This window comes from Pterocles gutturalis, unplaced genomic scaffold (assembly GCF_000699245.1).
Source record: "Pterocles gutturalis isolate BGI_N339 unplaced genomic scaffold, ASM69924v1 scaffold10116, whole genome shotgun sequence".
NCBI lineage: Eukaryota > Metazoa > Chordata > Aves > Pterocliformes > Pteroclidae > Pterocles > Pterocles gutturalis.
Genome location: NW_010100374.1, coordinates 19,840 through 31,080, shown reverse-complemented (window position 1 = coordinate 31,080; position 11,241 = coordinate 19,840). Strand labels below are relative to the sequence as shown.

At 48.6% G+C, this 11,241-nt stretch overlaps 1 protein-coding gene across 1 annotated transcript in view; it reads right to left on the bottom strand.

Annotated features, from left to right (window-relative positions):
* Positions 1-1,675, bottom strand: part of LOC104466165 (keratin, type II cytoskeletal cochleal-like) — a 7,553-nt gene extending 5,878 nt beyond the window's left edge. Inside the window, 2 exon segments of the mRNA XM_010079507.1 lie at positions 445-1,001; positions 1,540-1,675. Coding sequence (XP_010077809.1) covers positions 445-1,001; positions 1,540-1,675 — 693 coding nt within the window.
* Between the last annotated feature and the right edge of the window lie 9,566 nt (positions 1,676-11,241).

Genomic DNA, 11,241 nt, shown 5'->3' with positions numbered 1-11,241 from the left:
GAGAAGTTGAAATTGCTCATCTCATTTTAACTAGACATCGACCTTTCTACATCTCCTTGATGAAGCACACAAAGAGTTTTAAAAATGCAAAAGTTCTTTGGAGTTTAGAGCAGCGTGATAGCAATGTCAGATTATGCATTTGTAATAAAAGTTCCTATTTTGCCTTTTCACATTTCCATGTGTCTCCCACGGGTTTTGATTTACTGTATCCCCTGAGCCTCTCCTGATTTAGCTGTTTAGCAGACTGATGACCATCAGAAGATAAAATACCGGTGCAGTCGCCTTGTTACAAGGCTTAGGTCTGGAGTCTCCAGGTCAGGACCACCGTGGTCCATCAGAGACCGTTACAAGACCAGGGCTGCAGACATTGTCTCTCTGGAGACAACCCACCCCTCAGCCTAGAGAAACGAGACACCCAGCCTGCGCGGGGGAGCGGGGTCTCACCTTGTCGATGAAGCAGGCAAACTGGTTGTTGAGGTTCTTGATCTGCTCTTTCTCGTGGGTCCGCACTTGGCACTCCTCAGGGTCCACCCCCACGCAGAGGGGCTTGAGGAGCTCCGGGTGGATGCTGACGCCCCGAATCCCTTCAGATCTGCCTCCACTGAGGCCGATGCCTCCGCCGTAGCTTCCGATAGCCACGCCGTCCCCAAGACCTCTGTAGCTGCCCAGGCCTCCGTAGCTTCCGCAGTTACCAAACCCCACGACCGTGCCCACGCCAAAGCGGCCTCCGCCGTAAGCCACGCCGCAACGTCCGACGCTGGCGCCGCCGTCGATGTAGACCCCGCTGCGGCAGCTCCCGCCGAAGGAAATCCTTTGGCCTCTGCCCAGGTCGCAGACGCTCCGGCTGCTGAAGCCACCGATCCCACATCGCCGTCCCACCGGCTGGCAGACGGAGGCTGAGCTGCTGTTGCCCCTGCCGAGGCCGCAGACGGCGGATGCGGAGGAGAAGCCCCGTCTCCCCAGGAGAGAGCTGGAGGTGTAGCACTGTCGACTCATGGTGGCTGGGGGAGACGGGAGGTGAAGCGGTAACGGCAAAGCGGAGGAGCAAGAGAGGAGCAGGGAGTGAAAGGAGATCTCCTTTAGCTTCTCTGAGGCAGAGCCCTTTGCCTTATATACATTTCAGGAGGTGCCTGAGATGCAAAAATTTAATTTATCCACTGGGTTTGGTCTGCCTGGCAGCAAGGAATGGCTTCCAACATTTTAAACCCACAGCAAACACTTCTATCTCATACGAAATAATGTGGAAATTAAAATAAACTGCTTTGCTTGCAAGCTTCAGTTTCAGGACTTATATTTTACTTAATTAATCTGCTTCCTTATTGTGTAATTATAGTTTAGCAAAATAATTCAAGGGGTTTTTATTCATGGCTTGTTTACGGTTCGGTTTCACCACAGTGTTTAATTATGTTTCAGGACCTCCTGCAGAATGTCGTGGCGATGCTGCCCCTTCCAGGGTCTCTCGCCAGCTCAGGGCTGGCTCTTGAGCAATGACCGGTGGCGATAGGGGAGAAGGAAGGCGTATCCGTCAAAGCACGGCACCGACGTTGTCGGGAGCGTTCTCGTAAGCATTCATTTCTTCTTCTCGTGGGTATGGCGGCGGCTCTCGTAGGCAATTCGGCTGCAGCCGCGTTTGCCGGCTCGCACGCTGGAAAGCAGAGCAGGATGGGGTTGGCATTTTCCGTATCAATGGAGCAGGAGCTGCGTGAGATGGTGCCGAGGACAAATTCAGCCATGGGGTGGATGCTGGGGGCTCAAGCACATGAAGTGGAGGCACTGGTCCAGCTGGGGTTTGTGTGCCCCTTAGAGTACATGGAGTTGAAGATCAGTCATTTCTGGGAAACGCTTTGCTGCAACAGCGATTTATTGCTGAATTATGTGCCTGGGGAAGGTGATAATTGTGTTTAGTATCTGGGTGTGATGTGAGCGGCGCATATGGCGAATTCACGCAAACGATAGCTGGAGATGCAACAAAGAAGGGAAGCGAAGTGTTACAAACAGGTTGAGAAATGTTAGCCGGAGTGAACTTTTTCACTCGTATTCCCGTGACACACCTATTTGACATTAAATTATTCTAGAAATATCAGTTAATGAGAAGGTACTATACCTTCTTAATTAAAATTCTTAAAAAGATTTTTGAATTTGCTTGGAAACAAATAAAGTTCCTATTTTGCCTCGACAAAGGGGTCCAATCACAGAATCACAAGTGATCGTGTAGCTTGCCCGAAGAAGTCTTTGAATCTTTGCTGGGGCAAAATTAACTGGTTCTGGGCGGATTCCTAGTCAATGCTATTGTAAACTGAAAATAGGTCGTCTTGAATTTAAAAATAACGCAAAGCAATTATGATGATAACAGAATATTTTAGGAGTCTCTCCAAGTAAAGATCTTTTTTCTTTTAGAGGTCTCATAATGGGTTGAAATAAACTATAAAATGCTATATGCAATTATAATAATGCAGTAGTTCCATTGTAGCCACATTGGTCCAAGTATATTAGGATACACATCTTACAATGAGATGTACTTTCATTTGTGAGATTGAGATGGTTGGAGAAAGCAGATGAGCTTTTGGGGACTGCATCCTTCGTGTCATTCTGCCCAAGGTAATCCAAACACCGGAACCTCGTGCTAGTAAGTGAAAGGGAGAATTATTTTGGAAATCTATTTTATTTTGTGCTGAAGTGCTGCTGCAAACATTATAGAGGACAACTGGTCTGAAGCCAAGCCTGGAGCACTGCCTGGGAATAGGGCATTCACGGATGGGCTGGAGCATCCCTTAGCCTTTAGGTAGATCCATACTACACGATTTTCATGAACTCTTTTAGGTGGGCACAACCACCAGCAAGCTGAAAACCAGGGAGAAGCCAGGCTGTCAGATTACTGTCACAGGTGGCTCTGGTCCTGTTTTCTGCGTGCCTGAGCCCTACGTGCTGTCTTGGTGCAGCTGTGGTGGGGCAGGGAGGAGGTATCGGTGACCAGAGACACGGAGATCCAGCCACTGCTCCGAGCTCTCCCATCCAGCAGGAGCACAGAGGAAGACTCCAGCTCCTTTTCACGGCAAGAAAGGCACAGCCCTTCATCCTTGAGGGTAGTGACTTGCCAGTTTTTCCAGCTGGATCTGGTTCAGATCACGTCCCTGCTCTCCTCGGTATCGCTGCTTGTCTGCCCATGTAGACACATGGGTGGTACAGGCACCATCTGAGGGCTGCAGACCCTCCGAGCCCATGGTTTTGCTGGAAACCAGGGAAAATGTCACTTGTAGGACAACCATCCCCGTTCCTCCACCAGCTGTGAGCCCTGAGATCCCTTTGTACGTACGACGTGCTGCCAGGCTGTTTCCCCACAGATCGAAAGCACCAAACCTGCGCTTCAACCTCGGGCTCCTCCTCGCAGCCTAAGAAGTGGCTTCTTCCCGGTGCCCAGCCTTGCACATCAGAGGGAGACGGTTCAGGGCAGCGCTTGTGGTTTCCATCTGCTGAGCTTTCACAAAGCCGGTTCACAGTCACATGGTGGAAGCCCTGAGCGCTGGTTGCATCGACTTCAAAGGAGGAAGCACCCTGATGCGATTCGGTCTTCTGAAGAGAAGGATTGTGATCGCTTTTATTTCATCGGCCGCACACATGCACAGCGCTGGCTCAAGTCAGATGCAAATGCCTTCTTTGTAGAGACCTTCTTCATGTCTCCGTGCTTTGTCCTGGCTGATCGCAGGTCAGATAGTGTTTGAAGAGCTGCAGAAAGGGACTAACCTTCCTCTTGACAAGGAAGAGACGAAACCGCTGTTTTCAGGCTGACGGGATTCAGCAAAGCTTTAAAGCAGCAGCTTACACCCAGACTTACCAGGGAAAGCCCTGAGGTCCTTGGCTCTCAGTATGCCTTGAACTGTGGTGGCTTCCATGAGACTTATGCCTTTGAGATTTACATGTACCCAGATGCATTAGGATGAATTAATTCTGCTTAAGCACCTTACTAAATTGGGACCTGCTCAGCCGTCCATGCAGATAGGGAGAGCCTTGGGGGTTTTCCAGCTTCCTGTTAGGATGCCAGCTGAAACAACCCAGCCATCCCAGCCTGCCTTCTCCCAGTGAGAAAAATGCTTTTTAAGACCCTCTCCTGAGCGAACGGGGTTGGGAGGGCTTGGCTGCGCTGGTGCTCTCCCTCCCTCCCTCCCGGCAGGCTGGGCAGTCTTTGTGGCTCCTTGCGAAAGGGACCACGAAATCACCATTAAAATGGCTAATGAGGCCCCTGGGACATCTCCTCTGGTTTCATGGGTCCAGCCCTCCGAAGGTGGCTGTTCCTGGTCTTTTAACTGCAGTTTGATTCTGCTCCCACATCAAAGCAGACGGTGGATTTGTGGGGACCGGGGTAGAGATGATGGTCTGGGCTCCTTCCATCGCCACTGGGCACCTTGCTTTCCTCCCAGTAACCTTGCTCCATGGTAGCTGTTCACCCTCAGCCTGGCTTGTCCCTGACTATTTACGCTGCTTTGGGGCAAAAAGATGGACAAGATAATTCCTGAGGTTCCTTCCAGGCTGTTCCTGGAGCATCCGTGGTCACTGCCCCTGTGCACCTTCTGCATTTGCCGTGCTGCCAGACCGTACCAAAGCCTTTACCCTCCTTCTGTGGTCTTTCTGCTGGACAATAATAAACTGTGGGTGACCAGTGTCGGTCACATCACCACTACTGATGAGAAGATGTTGGGGTATCATAGCAGGAAGCTAAGGAGAAGAGAGTATCACTCCCAAAGGTGACGTCTCATGCAAGGAACATGAAGAGCTGCCATGACGCGCTGGCCACGCTTGGTGCCGTGACAGCAAATCCGGGTCCTTCATTTAGGGCAACTTTGTCATATTCTGTGCGGTTCTTTATTCGTGTGATGGAAAACCTGGGCGTCAGGTGCAGAGCTGCATCTTTCAGACGGAGCTTTGGTGACTTCTGGATGTTTGACTGCAGCAGGCAGGGCGCCGGCAGCAGCACAAGGCAGCCTGGTTGGATTCTTAAAATCTCCGTTTTGATGGTGTTACCAGGTGACCTAAGCTGAGAAACTCTCCTTCATAATTCTTATTTACCATCTGATTTTGCAAGAGACAAATAGGTTTCGTAGCAAACACCATGGACATCCATCCACCCCCTTCCTTTGCAACGTTCCTCTTTTGCATAGGAATTTGTAAGAGACTTTTGCATCATCCGACCAACGTTGTGCTGCCACTCGGGGCTGGTGGACTATTAGGGCTCTGAGTAATGGGGTGGAATTGGTATGGCCGTGTCATGATGAAAGCGTAACAGCCTAAGAATCAGGAATTACCACTGCAGACGTAGAGCAACTGCATGCCAAGGGCATGAGGTCTGCACCGAAAGTGTTTTTCTGAGGAAAGGTGGGCAATTCCTGTGAAAAGCACCCACGAGAACCGCATCAGATTTTGAGGCTGGAAATACTGCTGTGCTGTTTCACGGGACAGTTGCCTCTCCTCTTCCGTGCTGCAGACTTTTTTTAGCCAGACAGCATGTTCCTTCATGCACTAAGCCAACCAGGGACTGCAGAGATGCCCTCCAGCAGCTGAGTGAATGGGGAGAGTGTGGGAGGAGGGAAATTCAGCCACTGAATTTCAACCAGTTCCCATTGATAGGTCTGTAAATGTATGTCTGTCTGTGCAGATGAATATATACCATAGAAAGTATGTGTGTGGTTAATGTAATAGAGTTAATTTTGCAAACTTATAAACAGTTTTCTTAAAAAAAAAAAAAAAGTGAAGTAGAGACGATGCACGAACACTGTGTGCAGTTTATTGGCAGCAGGGCAGAGAACACGGAGCTTTTCTCAGCAATACGATCTCCGTGTGCCGTGTTGAATTAAAAAGCATCACTCTGCAGAGATGGACAAGGAGAGATGTTCAGTAGAGAGCAAACCCTATTACCGGCCTTGTAAAAGTGACTTGGCAGGTGAGATAAAAGAATAAAAACAATTCTGGCATGGGAGTCCTCTTACTTGAATTTGGCTACCTGAAAACTAGTCACCAAGTTGAAGCCAGAGGCACGGGCTCCATGAATAGTCAGTGAGAGAGCTTGGTATCGTAGAGTCACAGAATCCCAGAGCAGTTTGGGTTGGAAATGACCTTAAAGCCCATCTAGTGTCACCCCCTGCCATGGACAGGGACACCTCCCACTAGCCCAGGTTGCCCAAAGCCTCATCCAGCCTGGCCTTGAACCCCTCCAGGGATGGGGCATCCACAGCTTCTCTGGGCACCCTGGGCCACTGCCTCACCCCCCTCAGCATCCAAAAAATCTTCCTCATTTCTCATCCAAACCTCCCCTCTTCCAGCTTCAACCAATTACCCCTCATCCTATCACTACACTCGCTGACAAATCAAGCAAAAAGGTTGTTTTCTAAAGTCACCAGCCCAGGAGAACCTGGAGACAAGGGGTCATGCTTTGCAGGGCCATGGGGGCAGGATCCAAGAGCAGAGATGGTATCTGTACACAGCTACCAGCCTCAGCAAAATAAAAGGACAAATACGAACCAGGAGAAATAACAATGCTGTGTTTGTGAGCACCTATTCATTACGCTTTCCAGATGGCCACTCAGATTAAGGAGATTACAGAAGGTATGGCTTCTGGAGGACGTACCTATTATCTTAATGAATGGTTGGAGTCACTTTTGTGATTCATTTTGCCACCAACACGCAAAAAAAAACCACTCGCCATGTGTCACTCCAGAGGTGGCAGCTTGGTGCATAAGCTCTGTATTATGATTGTTTCCACCAGGATAACTAGAGATATAGAGCAGCATTTATCCCGGAGGAATTTGCAACCAAATTCCATTCCTCACAGCCCTAATTCTCAGAAACGCCCACTCCAAAGCTCCCTAAAGCCCCAGCACTACCTGTCCTGGAGAGCAGCCAGCTGAAACGTGGGGCACCCCAGTCGTTATTGCCCCAGCTCAGCAAGCCTACGGGGTGGTAACCTCCATTTCCAGAGATTAACTCTGAATTGCTAGCAAACCACACATTTAGGAAGATAAAGGCAAGCAACGGTAATGATTATACCTCTGGATGGGTAATCCCTCCTCCCAAAGCTAAATGCTTCTCTGCCGCAGCTGTGTCCTCCAGCATGCGAGATCCCTGTTCCTTCAGAGATGTAGAGTCACGCTCTGATTTCACTGGGTGTATTCCTTCACTTCTTGACCTAAATCTCCTGTTTTAGGAAATTCTTCCATGGCCATGCTGAGTTCGAAACCCAACTGGGCCACTGTCGCTGTCCATTGCACTGGACTTGGGAACCTGCTCTGCAAGAACACCCAGCGCTCAGTAACTGGAAAAGAAAGCGAGAAACAGCACAAAGAAATGGAAAAGAGAAAAATCTTCCTGTGAATCATGCATTTTTTCATAGCTGTGCCAACAAGAGTCCCTGGCCGTGCTGTGTTGGAGGATAAAAGGAAATGCATTCTTAGGCAGATCTGCTGCTGTCAGAAGAAACTGGACTGAGTGGGATCTTAGGAATTCACGGTTTCATGTAACAGCTGCTCTTAACTCTGCACCCGGGTGATCCCGAGTGAATCAGGCACTCATCTTCCTCCTCTGCTCAGTGGGGATGCACGCGCTGAGAAGATTCATCTGGGGAACTCCGGTGTAATTTCTTGAAGCGACATCCACTCATCGGTGTGTTGCCTTGTTATTCTCTTTGTTCTCGTTATTGTGCGGTTGCTTTTTCTCCTTGAATATCCTATGCGGTAATCTGCCTGCTGGGCACCGTGTGTGATACCAGGGAGGGTTCAGCACCTGCCTCTCTTGTTCTCCATCCACAAATGGCTTGCATGTGGAAATCTCAATGACCAAAAAACCAGCTTGGTGTTCAAGACATCCTAATAATTGCACACCTGGCCTCCCAGCTCCTCCTTGGCTTAACACAGAGAGCATTTCATGTTTTTTTTTCTCCCAGGCGTTTTTGCAAATGCTGTCACCACGCTGCTCAGCATCGCAAATATCCGTCTGCAGACAGGCTACCTGTCAAAGGATGGACGGGTGGCTTTACTTTCCCCTTAATTACGGAGCATGACAACTATGGCTTCGTTGGCCTCATTTCAATTAAGGACTGATGAACACCCAAGGCGCACTGTCCCCAAAGCGTCATACTCCCTTTGAGTGACTTCTTTCAAGCTACTCCAAGGGTATATGATAAAGAGAACCAGTTGCTTACAAGATTGCTACTGGGTTTGGCATAATTGCCAGTTGCTCTGCAGAGGTTTAGCACCTCCTTCCCACCCAAACCCTTCATCACTGTCACAAGCAGAGCGCTGCGGGGCAAGGTGATGGTCTCCTCTCCAAAGCTGGAGGTCTCAGATGCTGAGTGTTCAGACCCTGTTTCGAAGTTACACTGAATCCTCTTTCCTTGACTCCAGAACTGGAAGAGCACCTTAAAATGTGAGAGGTTTTTACGCTTTACCCTTCCATCTGCCTGCTTTCTTCATGTAACAACATTGCTAATTTAATTTCTGTTGTACAAAATAGCCCATTGCAAGACAGCGAGCTGAGATCCTGTTTAATACACTGTCAATAACAATACAGGTCAATGTCTGGGCATGTTTAGAGCTGGCGGTTGCACTTGTGCGACGGTATTCAGCAGCTGATGTGTCCTTCACAGTGCCTTGGTGTCTGCCCTGAGCTCTCTTCAGTGCCGGGGTTTCTGATGGTGCCCATCTTCCATCAGTTGTCCATTTTCACAGTGACGGAGGTTTTGCAAAGCTTGTGCCTAAAGGTTGCAAAAAAGTTGCAACCTGGAGTGATTCCCCCCTCGTTTGCATCACTTCTGGGGAAATGCAGACCTAATGAACTAATTGTATAATGGGATCCTTCATCCTGCAGCTAAAATCTGACCTGGAGTGACTCATCACTGAGGAATATACCAACCCTGCTTTGATCCTGAAAAAAGGATAAATGCACCTACTGAATTGGACCACGGCCAATGAGCGTTGGGTATAGACAGAGGGTTCCCCATGTAGGAAACACCCAAACCCCAAAGAATGTCGGTGGAATTTTTGTTCCCATATACAACTAGCACATAAGCCCTGTTAGTGAATAAGTTTGATAAGTAGACGGTTCAGCTCCAAAACCCAGCTCTGTCTATGCTAAACTGGTCTGTGCTAAAGATGAGGGTGTTTCCAGGAAAAAAATGTAACTTGCATTTCCCTGCCGACAGAAAGGGAGGAATTTCTTCAAACACACATCTCAGCAATTCCAGCTCCTGCCTCAACCCATCCGCCCTGCCCCACAGCTGCGTCGTGGCACGGCGTGCACTGTCCAGCTGCTCAGGAGCTGACACGGGACCGGCCCCATGCAGACACCGAGCAGTTCACACTCAACCAGCCAGTTGGCTTGCATGGCTGGTTTGGGTTTGGGTTCCCTTCATTTATTCCAAGCAGACTTGTGGATCGTGTTGTCTGTGGTTAGGAGTTTCCTTGAGCCACCTCAACGACACGAGCTTAGAAAAAGTGGAGAAGGAAAGTTAAATCTGCTGGCCAGGGTTTTGAGACCTCCTGAAAAGGTTTTATTGGCCCAGATGAGAAACCTTGAAATCCTCACCAAGGCAGACAAAAACTCTTGGCGGCAGCCAGGTCAGAATTTACCCAGATGTTTGGTTTGGCCACCAAACGGAAAAGTCCAAAATTCACTTTGTCTCCTGCAGCTGAGCTGAAGCATCCAAAGAAAAATGGTGGTTTTCCATTAAAATCACCTTAAAAGCAAAGAAGTTGTATTAAGCAGAGGTGAGAAAGAGCTGGTATGATCCTATATCGCTTGTACCCAAGGAGGTGGAGAATCCTCCACCCACTCGCTGAGCCTGGACCACAAGCCCAGAATATCTTGCTCCTACCCTGATCCGTCCCTTTTCAAGTGAGATCTCTGACTAAACGCTCACCCCTCCCTCCCGTTAGTAATACCGACCACATCACAAGGAACAACTTGCTTTTTGAATATAATGTGGATTGTGGAGCCGTCTGGCTGCAAGGAATGAGTGTTCGCAGGAGGAACTAATTGCTGGCTAATTTCTTACCTGTGTTCATCTGCAATCTGCTTTGTGGCAGGCTCTTTGGGGATTGTTCGTTCCCACCCGCTCTGCAAGGTGTCTGTCCACTTCCTTGGGCTGCAGATACAGGGCTGAAAATGCAGCCTCGGATTTCCCATCTGTGCTTCCCACTTGGCTCCTTAACCTGTGTGCTGGTAGTCATAATATTATAATAACGATGATACATTTAATACATGTCCATTAAAGAGCAGAAAGCAATGTATGAAGAAGATGGCTAGGCTATCTCGTTTGGTCCAGGGGTGAGAAAGGGGGAAATAACTGTGCTTCCTGGGTGCTGGATACAGAGTTTGAAAAATTGGATATTTGAAGGAAAAAAAAAAAAAAAGGCAAATTATCCCTGATAATGATTCACTGAGTAATGGTAAAAAAATGTAATAAATCTACATCCATTTCATCAGACCACAAAAATGCAACTTCTGTCCTCCAGGAAATTCTGACCTAGTTAAACACTTTTTTTTAACACCTAAGATAAACAGCTGAAATTAAACAAGTTCATTTTTTTTTTTTTTTTAAAGTGAGGTATTCCAAACCATATCTTTCTGATGTGGCTGGAGACTTCCCCGTTTGGCTCTGTGAGGAAATCACCGCAGAATAAAGCAAAATTCCTTCTCCAACCTTATCAGCAAAGCAGGCAGATTTGCTTGTGAGATTTCTTTATCTGCGTATCTCATAGCCCCAGATGATTCAGCCCCGGAGCTGTACCGTTGCTGGGAGCTCTCACCTACGTTGATGCTTTCGCTGTTTTCACTGTGTGCAGGAGGAGTGGGACCAGGATCACCACCACCATGATTCATCCCTGCGAGCTCCTCTGCTGCTATAAACTCCAAACCTTCTGCCCTCACTGGGGTTCCTGCCATCTCTGAGATCTTTACAGCCAAAACTTTGGTACGTACTTCCACATCTTGTGCCACCCTCGTTGCATGTTGCGTGCGCTCCACCACCAAGGTCTCCATAGACGTGCACAGAGACCAAAGGGGATTCTTGTTCCAGCAAAGCTGTTCCAATCTCCTGCTGTTGCTACTGATTCAAAGGCTGGCTGAGTTTGAAGCCTTTTTGGCTCACAAACGGCAGAAAAGGCAGAAACAAAGACCCATTGTCCAATGCTAGGCTGTAGAGGTTGCATCTTTAGCTCATTCCAGGTAGAGGGAGAAGAAAGAGGCACCTTCCGTGTA